Here is an 18,306-nt window from a genome sequence, read left to right as displayed (position 1 = left end):
AGGCGTGACCGTAGGCGTCACCCTATGTCGGTCTGTTCCACCTTATGTCGGCCTGCTCCAGTTTCCAACTCCTGCTATTGATTAAATATGCCATCACTCAGCGAAAACAAGGGTAGATAGACAGCTGTACCAGGCCAATGAATGCACTGTCATACTGCCTTCTGTTCCCTTTGAATGGCCACATCCCGCTGTCAATCTTTACAGTTCTCTCTGATTGGTCACAGATGTGGTGGGCGGGCTTTGCAGTATTTGTTGTTGTTTTCGTTAAGCAGAATAAGTAGACCAGTCGACATCTTTGAAATTGATCGCATACTTGTACGTTATGACTGTATTTTGAGTTAAAATTGTTCACCCCGGGCATTTGTTTTGAGAAAACTGACGAAACAGAGGACCGAAAGGTTATATCTGGTTTTGTCCTGTTTTTAGTGAAACTTGTTTTTGTCTCTTTCAAAGGTATGTGACGTCTCGTTGCTCTGTTAGCTTTAGTCGTTAGCATTACCGTTGTAAGTTGATTTCTGGTACAGTTTGCAAAACCACTCTCTGCATGTAATATTATAGACGTAGAGACTACATAGATTCGTGTAGTATATCACATTGTGCATTGCTTTTTTCAGTATATTAGTCTCATAAAGAAGACAGGTTAGCGTATCTCGGTGCTGTTGTGAAAAGTGACGTGGCCTCACTTGACGATGACCCCAACCACCACAACATTGTGTCATCGTGATCACAACAGTCTGTGTACACTGATAAAAAGAAAAAACGTTAAGTGTGATTAGTTTGACCGTCAACAATGACTAAACATGAAAGGATACTGTGTGGATATAGTATATCATTAGCTTCACTCGTTACCCCCTGATACTCCTGTTTACTCCGCCCAGGCAAGTAGTAAACAGTGTCTGTTGAAACTGGATAATTCTGGGTTTTCTGATTTGAGAGGATATGACTGTGGTTATTCTTTTTTTTAAAAAAGGTTCCAATTTCTGACAGCGGTAAAAAATCAGGCTATTTTGTTGTTCATTGTATTTTTATATTTTCAATGTTACTGTATATTTACTATACATATTTTCCTAGAAATTAATTGAGAAGATAACCAAATTGAAACGTCTACGTTTAAACGATTGCGATTATTTCCATCATTTATTAATCTACCGATCATTTTTGTGATTAATCATTTAGTCTGTGAAACGTAAACATTTTAGAAAAAAGGACCACCATAAGTTCCCAAAAGTGACGTCATCCCCCCCAAAAAAACTTCTCATCTAAGAGGCTAGAATCATAGATTGTTTTTGCATTTTTGTTTTTGCTGTTTTTGCTTGATTAGTCAATGGATCCTATACTTGTTTCTGCTCTATGTACCTGTCATTCTAAAAATACTATAAAGCGGTCTTATTTGCATCAAGAGCTGAATCTAATGGTCAACAGAGCAAAAAATAATTGGCAACAATATCAATTATAGATTAATCCTTTAAACCATTTTCAAAGATATAATAGTGAAAAAAAATGTAGATATTTCACATCACAACCAGATATATAGGAATAGCTACTCTGGTGAGAACAATAATGCAAAATATATACATACATAACATATTGCCCACCCCTAATATTGTATAGCCTTTACAAAACACTTGATTAAAAGACGCCTGCATCTCATCTAGCAACAAACAATGATGTGCTCTTTAGGCTTTCAGTGTCACTTGTCGACTGAATGCACTAGTTGGTGAAGTCAGACAGTTCTCTTGCTCCTTTGTCTACTTGGTAAATAATGCTATTGTCAGGGACTTGATGTTTTGTTGTGTTGTTTGTTTCCTTGTGTTGTTCTCAGATGGGCAGTCAGTACCAGCGCTCAGTACCGCTAGAGGTGAGGAGAGCAGAGGGCGAGAGAGTTCGTGCTAAGCATCCTGACAAGATACCAGTGAGTGTGAAGACTGGCTTGTTTTGTAATAACATGTTGTGTGAACTGTAAGCAATCTTCAATCAATTAAACTGGGTTAGGAAATTATGTTTGATAATCTCAGTATAGACTTATATTTAACCCCAGTTCACTAAATAAGAGACTAAATCTGTGATTTCTTAAACCAATTTTATCTGTAAAGTAGTGTGAATTTATTGATTGTTGTTTAGATTTTAAGCACATAATCTGTATATCTGTTATTGATGACAAGCTGTTATTGGGTTTTTTTTAAACAGATAATTGTGGAGAGGGCCCCAAGGTCACGAGCTCCTGAACTGGACAAGAAGAAATACCTAGTGCCCTCAGATTTAACAGGTAAAATAATTACACACACACACACACGCTAAAACTTAACAAGTTGTGTTGTCTCAGTTAATTCACATCTAAATCTCAATCACCAACAGTTTTATTATTGATGGTTATTATAGCCTAAATGGATATCGACATTTGAAAGTTTTAAAAATTTTATAATTATATGTCGGCCACTAATAACTTTTTAAAAATATAAACACATGACAGAAACAATCTTGATATGGATCCCTTAGACATTTTACAGTTTAAAAATAAACTTGCTCTCAGTGCTCTCTGGTGGACAAACTATGTAATGGAGACTCTTGTTTCTAAATGACGTCAAATCAAGTTTGGCATTTCTGTACTGCAGTTTCTTGTTCGATATCAGCTGACAAATAATCAGATATCTCTGCAATGAGCTAATATTGGGTGATATATTGACCTTGCTGATCTATTAGTCGAACTCTAATGGTTACATAAGCCACCTTTGACTTGGATGAGGCCAATTCAAGATTGGATGACTGGCTGGCTCACTGCTGATGCACCATCCAAACCTTGATGAACTGATCAGGGTGACACGACTGTTTTTTTCCTAGTGCTCTGACTGTATAGACCTGTATCACAGCAAACATTTTGACATGTCATAACAGGGAAAGACCAGGTGTCTTTAATTACTCACTGGAACACTTAAAGGAACTGAGTTGTGGTTAATGTTAGATAGCCAGACGGTGAGGTTTTTTAAGAATTCCAGTGATGTGTATCTCCCTTTGCAATTGCAAATGACTGCTTAAAGCTTTTTTTGTCTCTGTGATTGAATCTGATCCCTTTCTCAAAACTGACCTACGACCTGTCCCACACATGTTTGTTTTCTTCCTCCTCACATGAAACAAATCTACTGCATGTGACCCTCACTGCGACCCTTGCTGTGACCCTCGTTGACTTGCATCTTGCTCTCCCTCTTTCTCTCTCTCCTTCCTTTTTTTAGTGGGCCAGTTGTGCTTCCTGATCCGTCAGCGTGTGTCTTTGAGACCAGAGGAGGCTCTCTTCTTCTTTGTCAACAACTCCCTCCCCCCATCCAGCTCCCCTCTCTCCGCTGTATATGAGGTAACTGCATCTGTCCACACACGTGTTCACATGAAGATTCTCCCCAACACACACACACACACACACACACACACACACACACACACACACACACACACACACACACACACACACACACACACACACACACACACACACACGTTACCAGCAGGAGTACATACATACTGACTGGGATTTTTCAGATCACTGTCACAGTCTGAAGCGACATCACTGAGGTCTTTCATTTTTCACCCTTCCCCAGCAACACAACAAACTAAAAATGTTTTGCCAGCTGTGGCTAGATAAAATCTGTTAAATCAGCAACATTGCTTCACTTTTCTTGAGCTCACAAATAGACTTCCAGTTACACCATTTACTGTAATGATGACTTAATGATGACAGCCATTCAGAAAGTGAAAATCAGCAGTTTGTTGTGTTTTCAGAAAAGAGCTGTTTGTGTGTATTTTCAGCTTATCGAAGTTTGGAAGGTGTAAAGCCAGCGTGTATTTAGAGTAATTTTTGTATTCATCTTATAAGAAGCTTTATTCTCCACAAGTAATTAATTATCTGGTCACATGAATTTCTAACTGCAATTATGTCATTGAAACAGAAGTTCTGTTTTGCTTATTGGGCGAATATGTGGTTAGTTCAGATTTGTCAGTCAGAGTACACACTCTTATGTATTCTTGTAATGCTAAATTATGCATTATTGTGTGTTTCGTTATTTTCCAGGAGCACCATGAAGAGGACCTGTTTCTCTACATGACCTACAGTAATGAGAGCGTGTATGGTGCCTGAGGGAGGACAAAAGACTGGAGAAAGAGACAGAGAGAAGACAAGAGGAGATTAAGTGAGACTGTCTGAGGAATAAAGAGTTATGGCTGTTTGTAATGTTTCACACCACTATTATTCTCTTTGATATTAGTTTTGATAAGTAACAGTACAGTACATGGTGGAAGAAAGGCTTCACACAAGGCAGAGGGATTGCTGGTAGGTTTTTACCTTTGTCAGTATTTCGGGTGTTGAGCATAATGCATTTTTATTACACTTCAAGTTATGTTGATCCCTTTCATGGTGAAAGAAGAAAGAGGAAGGTTGAAAAGAAAGAGAGAACTCATATAAAAGGAAGTTAATGAAATTATGTTGAGACAGCTCTCGGTATCTTTCTCAGTCATCTGTATTTAATGCAAATAGTATTTTTTCTTTTGTAAATTAATATCAAACTTTTGTGGAAAATAAAGATGAAAACGCAAAAATTCTGATTTCTTCTCTTCCCATTATTTTCTATTATTGTGTGTGTGTGTGTGTGTGTCCATCTGTCAACTCTGTGGTTTTAGATGCCAATAGAAAAAAAAAAACATGAAAAATTTAAAGCAAAACCATTTAGGCTTTTATTGCATTGAAGGATTAAAACATTATCTTTTTATATATTTGGCCCTTTTCAGAGTATAACGCATGGTCATCACATATTCTTAACATGCATGGTTAGACAATGTATACACACAACCGCCTTCCCCCAAAGCCACATGTCCCCTGTCTACATGTGTTTTAGAGGAAGGACAAAGTCAGGGGAGAAATCTTCATGGGGAAGTGTTCTGTCTTCACGGATCTGGAGAGCCACAATTTAAGTCTGGGACATTTGTTGGCTTCATTTTTTTCTTTTCTCTTTCCATACCAAAAATTTTACATATTGGCACATTAGTTGCAAACGGTGTTTCTTCTACACTTGTGCCTGCACAATTAAAGGATTACATAACCTCATTGTTTGTTGACCAGCCCTCTCTGAAAGACTTCCTGGGTAAAACGAAAGTCAGAGATACAGGAGAGAAGAGCCATGGAAATGCAGGAGATCATCACAGAAAAAGAAAAAACCAAAGAAGATGAAAAAGCAAGCAAACTGATGCTGGAGGTCAAAAATGAAGGTACAAGAAATTTAATGAATTCAGGTAACACTTGATAATAAGAATAGAAAACACAAGCCTATATTGTAGTACTAAAAATGTATGCACCTTATTGGAATGTTTGACAAAAATATTTCTATTTGACAAATATTTCCAAAAGGTGTAATAAAACACTAAAAATGTACTAATATTAATGAAGATTTGATTTTGTTATATTTAAGTTTATAATACACTGAATATTTGGAAAACTCCAGCTGGTTTATGTCTCATGTTGAAATACTTCTATATTTTTGTCTAGCTTTAGAGGAAGTAGACCCAGGCCATTACTCCAAACTAGAAAATCTACCTGAGGACATCTATTCAGAAGCTTGTCCGAGTGACTTTCCGGCTAAAACAAAAGCAGGTACAAAATCATATAAAATGTGTGTCTTCTCTTAACTGTGCGGCAGAAACACCCACAGACAGTGTGTTTCAGCATAACTCTTAGCATGCAGGTCTGTCTCTGTGAAAAGACATAATAGAAAAAATGTTTTTGATATAAAACAACATGACAAACTGTTTTTCGTTTTGTTTTGACACCTCATAACTGCTTAATCATACACTAAATTACAATTTGATTTAAAAAAAAAAAAAAAAAAAACTGTACAGAGCTTTCTTGCATCATCTCATCAACATTAGTGACTGAAAAAGTGAACAAAGTGGAAACAACACCATTACACTAGTTTTGGGAAGAGTGTACGCCTAACATGTAATCATCTGTAACATGCTCATTAGAGACAGTCTCCACTTGTTAAAAGACTAACTGTAGAGTTTGGTGACCGTTAAATTCCAACATTTCACCTGCCTTTAGAAAAAAAAAGCTGTAATAATATATTTAGACCTTTGCTATGTGTTAAATAAACACAACACAGGGACTTCAGGTAAAATTTCACATATTTTTACCACATGTAGTAGTAACTATTTTTGGAAATCTTGTTAGACATTTTTACATTTCTCTGATGTAACTGATATAAAAATAATTATACAGTCTTTTGTATATTCGTAACATTGCTCCAAAATAAAGTTAAAATGCGTAGGGTTGCAGCTAATGATTATTATTAATAATTATTATGATGATTCATTTTTACTTTTGTTTATTCATATTTTATTTATTAGATATTTCAATTAATTATTACATCTAAACAACAGTTCAAAAGCAAAAGACATTCAGTTTACTGTCACAGAGGACTAAGAAAACTTTAATGTTTAACCAATGACTCAAACAATAGATTCATTATTAAATGTGTCGACAGTTTTCTGCTATTCAATTAATTAATCACTTCAGCTCTAGTGGTAAGGAACATCCTTCATGTTAACCAGCATGAGAGCTTCATCCTTGCTCTAGTTAACTTGAGCTCCAAACATTGTATTGTGAACGGGGTTCAAATGTAATCCACTTTAACACACTAAATATTTACACATACATGTTAAGCCTATAATAATAATGCTATGCGTAAAAGAATATTTGTTAAAATTTCAGTATGTGTAATATATTGAAATATTAAAACATTAAATTGCCTTAGAACTTAAAAAATGTATTATTCATGGAAGAATGTAAATTACAGATGCTGAATATTAAGAACTGTATTTATCATTCATTTCTGTTTCTCATTAATAACTATCACTTAAAAAGCTCAATTAGTAATCCAGATGTAAACAGGCATTACACTGACTGGTACAAGAGGGCAACTAAATATAATATAATTTTTGCTGTCTGGTCTTTTAAATGCTTGGTTTATACATCATTAATTTTTGTGAACATGGGAGTAAAATATGCTTTAAAATTATGCTTAGTTGACAAACAAGATAGTTTCACCCAAGCAAACTCTTTATTTGATAATATATTTTTATTTTATAAGGTCAAATAGAGTTGAGGTTGTAAAGTTTCAAGGGAAAATATTTTGTCACATTAGAAAAAATTCAATTAATTATGGATTCAGGGTTCGGGTTGTTCCTGCTAGTTCACTGTCATAGCACGTTGTCATGACTTACTGGGACACTTGGACAGAACAGAGCCATCATGTTATTATTAGTAATAATTCTGCTTTTCCTCCTATGACAGGGTTACAGTGTGAAAAGTAACTAACACAATTCATTGTTCTCCTAAAATATCTACATTTTCTAAAAAAGGTTTGTTTAACTAGCTGAATGTGTGGCTGCCTACACCTTCACACACAGTTTGTCTGTTCTGTTCAGTCTGTACATTCTGACACATCCACTTTTCTTTATGCCTTTTATTTTGTTATATTGCACCAGTTCAAAAACCAAGAAAGAAGACAGTGATACGGTGAAATAGCACCGCAGTTACTGTTACTGTTACTGTTTTGAATGACAAGCCTTTAAACATAATAGTCATTAACGTGCAAAAAAAGAGGCAATGATGCAAACTTAAGCTAATGCAACACAGCTTATTATCCTTTCTTCAACTCGAATGAAATCATGGCCCACGTGTCTACAAGAAATTCTGTGAAAAGAATGAAAAAGTTTACATTGTCGACTTGAGTGAGGCCTTGTTTGATTTTCCTTTGCTACACAAGATCCTGCACTTCGCGTACAGTATTTACAGACAAACGTTAGCAGACAGACAAACGTTTGAAATCTACATCAGTGATAACCACATGTTCTGTCTCTGAACTGTGTTTGACGCAAACACTTGAATGCCTGAAAAGCTCTGACCTGAAATGACCTTAGGGAAGGACGCCTATCTGTTGTTTTGGAGTACAGAGTCTCTATGCTGACAGTAACTGTCTGTGCCTCTTTTACTCTCTCACACAGACACTCGTTCTTTAAGAGAGGGACAGAGAGATACAGTAAAAGTTCTGAGGACTTTAAGGACAAGTCGAGCCCTGTTCTCCATGATTAATTTAGGAATCAGTGAAGGTCATGTTACTATGGTGACGAGGCAAGGTGGGAGGTGGGGGTGTCTTAAAACTGCACTGCCACAGGCAGACGGGGATTTGCTGGACAGGAAGACGGAGCAAGAGAGGGTAAACAAGCCTCCTCACAGATCCAAGGACATTTTCCTCCATGTATATCAAATTCTGTCGCAGCTATGGCGGGGATAAAAAAGATGAAGCCAAGGAAAACTTGTCATCCAAATTATCGGTTGAGCTGGAGGGGGAGAAAGGTAGGCCTCAGCTGTTTTTTTCTAAGCCTTGATGGTGGTCTATGTTGTGGTTACTGAAACAACTCACTGATATCTGGTTGATGTTTTGTTCCTCAGGGAAACAGACTGACGGAAATGCCCGCCTGTTCCGTGCTGGCTGTTTATTCCTCACAATAATCTGCCTGGTCCTGCTGCTGGTTATCATTATCCTCGGTTTGAAACGTGAGTATCTGCAGCCATGCCAGTGAATTCATGCCAGGGCTTTAAAAACAGACCACCGCTGGCTGGATTATGTTTGCAACAACAAAAGACTGTAGCTATTAATGGCAATGCAGAATCAAAAGAATATGAAAAATACAGTAGGCCTGTATGTTAGGATCATGTAGCTTTCATTGCAGTTTTTCTCATAACAGCAGACAATACTGGAATACAAAGTGGGGCTGATTGTATTGCTGCATCCTGAAGACATTATTCTTTTCCCCGACAACTCCTCCCACTGTGCTCTGATTTCTAGTTCAAACTGGATCCACAATCTGCCCAGAGAGAGAGGAAATACCAGCAACAAACAATGGCCCGACTTGCGACTACGAACAATGCCAGAACCAATTCATCACCCTTCAACCCCATCGTGAGTGCAATGCTAGTAAAAACAACAAATGGGAAGTAAAATACCTTGTACAAGACAAAGAAACATCTAGATAAGAAAAAGAAATTATACATCGTCAAACACCATGCTTTTTAGTAAGAGTTCTGCTTTTACAGTTTCCCCAAATAGTTTTTCAGACAGAGGAAGTCAGTTTATGTGGTTGTTTTTTAGAGAACTGGGAACATTTTTAGGTTATTTAGAAAAAAAGTCAGCTGAGTTTAATCAGCTTTATTAGTTCCTCTTCGACTAACAGTATTACCTGATTAGATAAGGACACATGTATATAGAAACCTACAAACAAAATCTGGCCAAAAATTCGAATAAAAACAAAACCATAAGGAAAAACAAAAGTAACTGAAAGCTTTAAGTCTGCTTTGGAATTATTTAAATGTCAGAGGATATCTAAATTGGAATAGTTCACATTTGCAGAGTGACCTTTTGTTTATCTTGCTGCTTGAGCATTTTCTGCACTGAACGTCTCTCCCCTTCTTCCAGGCCTCGGCTGCCAGCAGTGTGCAGACGGATGGCTGACTCTTGGACGGACGTGTTTTTACCTGTCCACCTTCAGGCTGAGCTGGGATAAGAGCCAGATGAACTGCACCGCTAGAGGAGGATCTTTGGCTGTCATCACCAGCCAGAGCATTCAGGTGGATCTCAAGTCACTTAAGCTCTCGGTGCCACTCACTTCCTTCCTTGATGGTAGTATGGTAATAATTTGTGTTAATGTGAATGGTGCTCTATCTTGTAGAGATTTCTGACTAGGAAAGGGATCCTGAAATACTGGATTGGGCTGAGACACGAAGTAGATACATGGAAGTGGGTCAACAACAATACCCTGCAAAAGAGGTGATTCTTTTGTCCTTTCTAGCCGTCTGGTCCCTTTATCTTTTTTCTTTTTTATGTTTGTTAATTTATATTTAGGACCTATGAGTCAGTTTTACATTTTGTCTGAAAGTGGGAAGGAGATTACTTTACTAACAAATAACTACAGTATCCTGTGATCACAATATAAAAGTTAATTTTGTTTGCAGTTATTGGACCGATGGTATGCCACAAGGGGATTGTGGGATCCTGAGCAGTGAAGACCCATCTGAGAAGAACTGGATCAAAGCGCCCTGCAAAGCCTACTCCTACTTCATCTGTCAGGTGGCGTTCTGACAGCATTGTCTTTTTTAACAGAGAAATTAGCAAACCAATTCTCTGTCAACAAGCATTTACAATTTTCTCAATAACATTTCAAATAATTTCTCTTTCCACTTTACACCTCAATCAGCAGTCTCCAGCAAACTTATATATTCTTGTAGCATTTTGTAGCATAATTTGTATGTATATGATGCTTGTAAGCACTTTACTACTAATCAGAGTATATCTGTATCTTATGTTGGATCTATGTTACTGTATGATCCAATATATTACTGTATGACTTTTTTTAATAAATATATGTCAGTGAGTCTGTTTCAACAAGGTTTTATTCTCATATAAAAATGGTCATGCATCTACATAAGTTGAATGTCTACATTCCACTGTTTTAGCTTGGTATATATTACTGCTACACATTTTTTCCATTGCTATAAAAATAACACACTTTTCTATAGCATAATACTGCAGGAATAGTTGCACTGCGGACTATATAGAGAAACTGAGAATGTTGAGTCTTCTCGCAAGTTAGTTCAGTGAAATTCATCAACTCTTCAAGTCTACTTCATATGTTCAGGACTGTGAGATGATGGAAAGCCTCAGAAAAAGCACGTCAGGCTCAGGCAGAATCTCATTCTAAACATGTTTAATGTCCTGGTCCTCCTCTGGGTCCTCCTGCTCCATCTCCATACCCAAAGCGCTGTGGCGAATCATCTGCCAGCCTGTCAGAGTCCTCCTGTTAAACCCTCCTCTGTTTTTGGGTCTGAGGTTCAGAGTTCCTGTGCTCGGCCCCTTTATTGTGTCAGTCTTCTCCAATCCATCCATTTCCTTTTCATCCTCTTTGGAGAAAGCTTTGATGTATCGTCGCATCTTTTGCAACATTGAGTCATTTCTGTCCTCAACCCTGCAAAGAGGATCGAGTAAACCACATAAACACTATTACACTGAAAACTATTTTTGATCTATTTGGAGATGAAGTGTAATTTCATTTTTGGTGAACCCTCATCAACTGTTTATTTCGCTTTTTTCACATACTAAGAGACAAAAATCTGTTCCACTGACCACAAACTAAATGACCTTTAATGCTCTGCAGCTGCGACTCATGTTGTGCTGTGAGTAGGAAGCACAACTCTGATACTGATCTGATACTGTGCTATTACCTTCACTGCTGCCACACCTACACACACAGACTGCAACAACAATATTTAAATGAATAGTTCTACATTTTGAGAAATGTACTTGTTTGTTTTTTTCAACAAAGTTAGATAAGAAGATACGACTCTTATGTCCACACGGTAAATAGTATACTACATCCAGCAGCTGGTTAGCTTAGCTCAGCATAAAGACAGGAAACACAGGGAAACAGCTAGCCTGCCTCTCTCTAAAAATAATACAATCCCTACCAGCACCTCTGAAGCTCATTAATAAACATGTTTATTTAATCTGTAAAAAAAAAAAACCAACGTGTAAAAATGACACGTTGAGGTTGCCAGGTAACCAGCAAAGACTTTGGCAGATTCTGTTCTCTCTGGACAGAGTCGGGCTGTTTCCTCCCGTTTCCTGTCTATATGCTAAGCTAAACTGAGCTAACTGGCTCCTCTCCTCGTAGTGTCATATTTACCATACAGCCATTAGAGTGGCGTTGATGTTCTCATCTAACTCTCAGCAAGAGAACGAATAAGTACATTTCCTAATATGTCTGTGTTAAATTTGCTCTGGTCTGTAAGTGGTGGTGATAATAATAGTAGCAGTAAGAGAGTGAGATTTGTGCTTCCTACTCACAGGACAACATGACCAGCAGCTGCAGCGCTTTAACGGCTACTTAGGTTGTGGTCAGTGGACAAACTCGTGTCTCCCTGTGTGATTATTTCTATTGAAAATAGAAAGCCTAAAAAAAGTTTTTACTGTATGGTCTCATATGATGTCAGCTTTGTTATGAATGTTTCTGCTATATTAGGGTGTGGTTTCCCTCTCTCTCTCTCTCTCTCTCTCTCTTACCTGAGATACCAGCGCTCCTTCAGGCCATAGTTTATCCCACACACCCCGAGTCGAGGCCACAGGCAGCGTGGCAGCCTCCGCTCCAGCATCAAAGTTGTGGCCACCACCTGCACATTATCATAGTATAGCTCTTACTATAACACAGCGATGCACGGCGACATGACGAGTCCACGTTGTCGTCGGTCTATATGCGTGTGTTACCTGGGTTCTCCAGAGCTCATCTCTCTCCTGGGCCACCCTCCAGTGTGTGTCGCTCATCATAGCTATCAGTAGGTTTAGCAGCAGGATGTAGGAGACCACAGAGAAGGCACAGTGAACCACATGAACGATCGGGGGTGTAATGATGGTATGTTCAACAGGCAGGTCTATGAGGCCTACACTGAGCTCAAACTGGGAGAAGAGAGTGATGGGGAAGGAGCGATATGCAGGGATGGCGTCAGGCTCCTGGGTCATATACACCATCCACAGGGCTGAGAGGGAAAATAAAAAGAGTTCAAGATCTTCACTGCTGAAAAATCTTATTTCAACAATTTCTTATCTTAGAAGCTTTGTGAGAATAAAAGGCTTGCTTGTTATTGTCTATCTGAATATACTCACAGGTGGAAAAACCAATGAGCACAATGACAGTCAGCCACATAAACTTTGTCAGGTCTCCAAATATAATCTAAAGGGAAATGAGACACAAGGTTGTTCGGTCTGAAAACACAAATGGGTGAACCTCAAAAAGCAGTACAGGTGCGTACGGAACAAGCTACTATTTCAACATCACTCATGAGATCCTATGTGTCTGGGTCCAGATTGAGCTGTCTCCTACCTTCTGTATCATGATGACATAAGGGCCGAGCATTTCAAAACCTCGGGCGAAGAACATGACGTTGCACCAGCCCAGAACTAAACACACTGCCATCACCACGGCCTCCCCCTGCACCTCGCAGGCTCTGAACACACACAGCAGCACCACCAAGCAGGCGTAGCCGATACTGGTCAGCACAACACAAACAGCAGAAAAGGTTAGAAGGTATTTCACAGCAGTATGCTTTATCTTAGTGCTGAGAGGTGTTTGGGCTTACAGGATGACATGGAAGGGGCCTCCCAGAGCTGTCTGGCCAAAGTAGCGCTTTGCTCCCACTCTCAGTATATCAGGGATCTGTTGGAGAGAAGAATACAGCAGGATTTGTATGCATATATAACAATATACAATATGCATGAAGATGAAGCATGATTCATAAATCTACCTCCAGCAACAAGATGGCAAAAGCTCCTAGGACGCTGATGACTTCTCCTGCCAGCCGCAGGTTGTCCTCATATGTCACATAACTCTCCTGAGAGAGAAGAAGAGGAAATGTAGTTTGTATTAATAATAAAAGCACATTAGTGTTATACTGTTGGTCATATGCAGGTGCACAGTACAAACAGTAAGATACATACAGGCTACAGCTCCTGGTTTTTGTACTTTTAGAGTATTTGTGTGATTTTGTAATCGTCTTATTCATATAGACTTGACATTTACTACCCTTTAAAAAAAACCCTCCATAAACAGTCCTGTAACAGTATGAGTATTATCATCAAAATGTCTTAAAATTTGAATTATATATATATATATAATATATATATATATATCACGTCATTAACTCCAACACACATTGAGTGTTTTCTGGATCCGGATTGTTTTGTCCATGTCTGACTGTGTGTAGTTCTCCGGAGCGTCCTTCAGGGGGCGATATACACAACACAGTGTGAAAATCACGATGTACAGCAGATACAGAAGCAGCAGCAGCCTGACACAGAGAAAAGGGAGAAAAAGCACTGTAAAACAAGGCGGGACATGTGAACAGTTCATATATTTTACTTCAGAGAAACAGAAGAAACTTTACCTGAAGTAATGTTTTCCATACAAGTTCCACTTCAGACTGACCAGCTGCCTCACAGGGGTCACCTCCAGTATCCCCCTCGCCTGGACAAGAGAAGAAATGTCTGTGTTTCTGCTCAGCATCAGACCAAACTAATTTCTGACTAAATATGATAAGTGCTAAGTGCTGTATATCTTGATAGATCGTATTGTACCTCTCTCTGGTGGCTGCCCACAATAAGCTCCAGCACTGACATGTCATCGGCCCATGAATCAATCTCGGTCAGGTCATACAGGTTGGAGGTCAAAGGGCCCAGACTCCACTGGACTACACGTCTTTTATTAACCAGGTGCTGAAATGCCTGAGAGAGACAGAGGGAATCACAGCAGTGAGGCCAGGATTAGTGAAATAATCTGCTCCACCTTTCATGCCAAGGTTTCACCCTGTGAGACCTCCTAGGTTTCACTCACCACGATGTTGCCCTCTTTGGCAGCCAGTTTAAAAGGTGTAAGGCCTCGGTAGTTGGGCACCATGTCGAGTGGTAGTGACTGGTCCAGCTCTGCATCGCGTGCCATAATCAGGTCAATGGCCTGGCACGCAATCATCTTGTTGGGCTGCAGAACTAAAATGTGAAGCACTGTGTTGCCTAAGGAGGAAACAAGGAGGAAAAAACAAGAACGTGTATGACAGGAGGTACAAGAAGAGAAAAAAGAAAGACATCAATAATTAAATTAGCAGACAGATGCACAAATATGAAATAATATTGTATCTTCTCTAACTCTCCTACAACGTTTCATACCTCGGTAATCCTGGACCCTGGTGTTGGCCCCTGCATCGATCACCATGGAGATAATGTCCTCGCTCCCAGCACACGCAGCAAAAGACAAGATGTGTTCACCTATCGAGCAAATGCACATTTTGAAAAACACCATCTGTACATTACATTGGCAGGTGCTTTGGTCCTAAACAGTTTTTTTTTTTTTTTTTTTGCATATACACATTCATCAGGATCATTTGGGGCTCGTTGTCTTACTAAAGGAAACTTCTACATGTGGACAGGAGGAACTTGGGGTTGAAGCTACCACCCTTGTGATTAATGGCTGACCCACTCTACCAACTGAGCGTACCCGCCCCGTATCTTTAAGGCTCACTCATTCTGACTTACCGTAGTATATGAGTCCTCCTATCCTCTTCCTGAAGTACAAGCCGGTGACTCGAGGGGTAACCACATCACCACCTCGACTAATGAGGTGATAGACCAGATTGGTGTTCTGATTCACCACAGCGATGTGGAGAGGAGTAACGCCTGAGACAGAGCAGAGATAGACAGTGAACATCAGACCACTGTGAATGAACAAAATTTCACCATTTTCACCTGTTGTGCAAGTGAGGCTTACATTAAGTAGCAATGCCACTCTATGTTACAGCTATCCAAACAACATGTGCATTACATTTGGTAGTGTCACACTCAAGAAGGGAAAATGTAAATTGTTGCTTATGTTTATCCTTTTGGTGCTTTTGTAAATAATAAAGTCAAAAAAAGGTAAAAATTCAGTTAAAGCTTCTTTGTGTGAAGGTTTGTTTTTGCAATTTGGCACATTCAATGATTGTAATTCATTTATGATGTAATTTTTCTAACCTAAATATTATGTAATCCATCATAGCCATCTTAAATCTCTAATGCAACTATTTACATCAAATGCCTCTACATTCTCAGGCAGCACTTGTGATTTAGAAACACATACATGTGCAGTACATCCATATTTGAAACTAATAAGAAATCTTGATGAATGAAAGTAATACAAAAACACATGGGAGTGAATGGGTTAAACTGGCCTCAATCTATCTCTTCCATTCGTCTTTAGGTTTTTTTAGTTGCAGCCTATAAAGCAGGTAACTTTACCGGCACATGTGTAATAAAACTTTCAACCACATGATTACGTGTTTGTGCTCGTGTCTGTGTCTATGATTTTATGTATGTCAACCTTGGAAAAGCTCAGAGGTCATGGGCTCGTTGATGAGTTCAGGGGCTCCGTCCATCAGGGCCACAGCAGCCTCCAGGTTGTCATTCATCACGGCGATATGAAGCGCTGTCTCCCCAAGAGCACCTGAAAGGGAAGATCACAGCTTCATAACGTACGACTGACACTGAAATAAGAACACAGTGGAGTTTAAATTCACAGTGCAGCCGTACCTCTTTCAAAGATATTAGTGGATGCAGAGCTCAGCAGTTTCTTGATGCAGCCTACACTGTTCTGTTTAGACGCGTAGAACAGAGGAATGTCATTTATGCTGAGGGAAGAAGGACAGAGGAAAAACACCAAGTTAAGCTGTATTTAAACAGGTTAGGCTTTACTCCAGCATACCATTCACATTGACATAATCTACTATCTACTCTATCTTTGGAAGTTTCTTACTATTTACTGTGGAGCAGAAACGTCTCATCCAACATCTCGTTCCATCCTTTCTTGTTCTGAAGGCGAAACCTCAGCTGGCTCCACCAATGGTTGAGCTCGCTCGGAGCAGATCTGGCCAGAGACGGAGACATTGACACCTGGTGTTTGACTGGAAGAAACAATTTGAGAATGAAAATCATGCATCAGAGAATCAATCAATCTACAGTTAATCACATCTAGACCAGCAGACAGGAATGACTTCATCATTCTGGCCTTGAAAAAGTATTTTGGTGTTGTTTTTATTCAGTTGTATTTTCTTTCAAAATAAAATACAATAAAACAAATGAATAAAAAGAAAAGAAAGTTTCGGATCCTTACCCTTAAACAATAAAAGTGCCGGTCCTCAACTTCTGGTGATACTCAGTCATAACACTGTCAAAATTGGAAACAACACCTATAACATGTCCCTGAGGAGAAGTGAAATCCCTGTGACATGACCATTATATATGACCCGGCCATGAGGGAGGAGACATGTGGAAGGATTGAGAATGAATGGGTGGAGAGGGAGGATGAGTGAACAGCAGAAAGGCAAGACAGAGAGAGTGAGGCGGTAATGAGCAGGTAGACTTTCACCGCAGATAAGAAATCCCACAGCGAAAGTTGTGCTTTTAGGTCCAGCTCACCGTTGGACCAGGAATTCCTTTATCATGCTGATCTGAAATTGTTGGCTCGATTCAGTCACCTTAAAAGTGAAGTGACAATGGTCCAGTCCCTAATTCCAGTATATCTCTCCTATCACCAGGCCTGTCTGCATTCCTCTAACTACCACCAAAACCTGCATGGCCACTATGAAAATTCTGCAACATCATGACAGTCAACACATTGCCATCATTGTTTCTGGTGAACCGTTTAGGAAACCTGTTTGGAAATTGCAAGCTTGTATGTCTGAACACTGGTCTGTAATTTAAATCAGATATTAAGGTAAGATAGTCCATTATGTGTTCTTTTAATTGGGGAAAAATTTTCCAAGTGAATCTGGGATTATTTGTTGTAGTAAATATGGAGATGATGTATGATTTTCCAACATGTTACATCTTGTACACACACACACACACACACACACAGAAAAATACTTTCATTCACAATGATTTAACTTGTTGAGCACCATTGATGTGTCAACAGGAATGATCACAAACATGGTAATTGCCACATTACAAAGACCATAATGAGCATTTGGAGGCTGGCAACATCATGTCCGATGAGGGCATGTCACTTTCCTCTGAAGGCGGGAAATAAAGCTAATGCTACATTTTGTTTTGTGAAATTATCATTTTTTCATCTTTAGAGTTGAAGTAACTGAATGACGCAGACTCACAGATTTCATTTCCATGCACATACATTATTTGTAAACTGCTGAATCAGTCGCCTTTTACAATATCTCTGCCCAACCTGGTTGTAGTGTTCAGGTATTTTGCTGCAGCATTTATAGGTCATGACTAACAGGCTGGTTAACCACAGGATAAACAGGGTTTAGGGAGACTCTATAGGAGGCCCCGGTAATGGTTGCCGATGTGGCAGTCATTTAGTATTGTGGAGATAATAGTTGTTTACCAGACGGAGCGCACCATCTTTAAGTAGTGTCATAAAGACCAGTGGTTTCCAGTCTGTTAATGTCTTTATAAAGAAACAATAACACCATAAAAACATGATTTTGTGGTTTGTGTGTCCACTGTTTCTGAACGTACGTACCAACATCTCTTTCACAACACTGTGTTCAAATGTGTTGGGACACCACAGCAAACAATCATTACAGACATCCCTCGTACATTTATGACAGCCGGCAGATGCTCTTATTCAGAGTGACTTCACACAACAGAGCTCAATCATCATTATTAAAACAAAAGCAAG

At 39.0% G+C, this 18,306-nt stretch overlaps 3 protein-coding genes across 4 annotated transcripts; 2 read left to right on the top strand and 1 right to left on the bottom strand.

Annotated features, from left to right (window-relative positions):
* Positions 1 to 249: 249 nt before the first annotated feature.
* Positions 250 to 4,581, top strand: LOC111230109 (gamma-aminobutyric acid receptor-associated protein-like 1). Its single transcript, XM_022756693.1, has 5 exons — positions 250 to 453; positions 1,823 to 1,912; positions 2,188 to 2,266; positions 3,228 to 3,346; positions 4,058 to 4,581. Exons 2-5 carry the CDS (start codon positions 1,823 to 1,825, stop codon positions 4,121 to 4,123), a joined length of 354 nt encoding a protein of 117 aa, XP_022612414.1. The 5' UTR covers positions 250 to 453; the 3' UTR covers positions 4,124 to 4,581.
* A 429-nt stretch (positions 4,582 to 5,010) lies between these two features.
* Positions 5,011 to 10,467, top strand: LOC111230098 (early activation antigen CD69-like). 2 transcript variants are annotated; one of them, XM_022756680.1, is made up of 7 exons: positions 5,011 to 5,271; positions 5,525 to 5,629; positions 8,489 to 8,593; positions 8,886 to 8,999; positions 9,513 to 9,664; positions 9,766 to 9,863; positions 10,049 to 10,467. In XM_022756680.1, the coding sequence occupies exons 1-7, from the start codon at positions 5,160 to 5,162 to the stop codon at positions 10,173 to 10,175; spliced, it is 813 nt and encodes a 270-aa protein (XP_022612401.1). In that variant the 5' UTR covers positions 5,011 to 5,159; the 3' UTR covers positions 10,176 to 10,467. The 2 variants fall into 2 exon arrangements, with proteins under 2 accessions (XP_022612401.1, XP_022612400.1); XM_022756679.1 differs by lacking the exons at positions 5,011 to 5,271; positions 5,525 to 5,629 and adding an exon at positions 8,195 to 8,392.
* A 7-nt stretch (positions 10,468 to 10,474) lies between these two features.
* Positions 10,475 to 16,864, bottom strand: LOC111230114 (transient receptor potential cation channel subfamily V member 6-like). The gene is made up of 17 exons (XM_022756697.1): positions 16,777 to 16,864; positions 16,420 to 16,567; positions 16,197 to 16,294; positions 15,988 to 16,110; positions 15,168 to 15,308; positions 14,802 to 14,900; positions 14,473 to 14,648; positions 14,217 to 14,363; positions 14,027 to 14,106; positions 13,795 to 13,930; positions 13,388 to 13,474; positions 13,223 to 13,299; positions 12,967 to 13,132; positions 12,750 to 12,816; positions 12,354 to 12,622; positions 12,153 to 12,259; positions 10,475 to 11,058 (listed from the first exon to the last, which is right to left on the bottom strand). Exons 2-17 carry the CDS (start codon positions 16,548 to 16,550, stop codon positions 10,791 to 10,793), a joined length of 2,172 nt encoding a protein of 723 aa, XP_022612418.1. The 5' UTR covers positions 16,551 to 16,567; positions 16,777 to 16,864; the 3' UTR covers positions 10,475 to 10,790.
* Between the last annotated feature and the right edge of the window lie 1,442 nt (positions 16,865 to 18,306).

Source organism: Seriola dumerili, unplaced genomic scaffold (assembly GCF_002260705.1).
Source record: "Seriola dumerili isolate Sdu_G_001 unplaced genomic scaffold, Sdu_1.0 BDQW01000258.1, whole genome shotgun sequence".
In the NCBI taxonomy this organism is placed as follows: domain Eukaryota; kingdom Metazoa; phylum Chordata; class Actinopteri; order Carangiformes; family Carangidae; genus Seriola; species Seriola dumerili.
Note: the sequence above shows the minus strand (reverse complement) of the source record. Positions and strands in the feature narration are given on the sequence as shown.

Coding starts and splice junctions, on each gene's coding strand:
- LOC111230114 (XM_022756697.1), bottom strand. CDS start 16,550: ATGTCTCCGTCTCTGGCCAGATCTGCTCCGAGCGAGCTCAACCATTGG. Junction 13,300..13,387: donor TTGCCATCTTGTTGCTGGAG/GTAGATTTATGA, acceptor TCTCTCCAACAG/ATCCCTGATATACTGAGAGT. Junction 12,260..12,353: donor ATGAGCTCTGGAGAACCCAG/GTAACACACGCA, acceptor GATAATGTGCAG/GTGGTGGCCACAACTTTGAT.
- LOC111230098 (XM_022756680.1), top strand. CDS start 5,160: ATGGAAATGCAGGAGATCATCACAGAAAAAGAAAAAACCAAAGAAGAT. Junction 9,665..9,765: donor TCACCAGCCAGAGCATTCAG/GTGGATCTCAAG, acceptor TCTATCTTGTAG/AGATTTCTGACTAGGAAAGG. Junction 9,864..10,048: donor AACAATACCCTGCAAAAGAG/GTGATTCTTTTG, acceptor TTTTGTTTGCAG/TTATTGGACCGATGGTATGC.
- LOC111230109 (XM_022756693.1), top strand. CDS start 1,823: ATGGGCAGTCAGTACCAGCGCTCAGTACCGCTAGAGGTGAGGAGAGCA. Junction 1,913..2,187: donor AGCATCCTGACAAGATACCA/GTGAGTGTGAAG, acceptor TTTTTTAAACAG/ATAATTGTGGAGAGGGCCCC. Junction 3,347..4,057: donor CTCTCTCCGCTGTATATGAG/GTAACTGCATCT, acceptor GTTATTTTCCAG/GAGCACCATGAAGAGGACCT.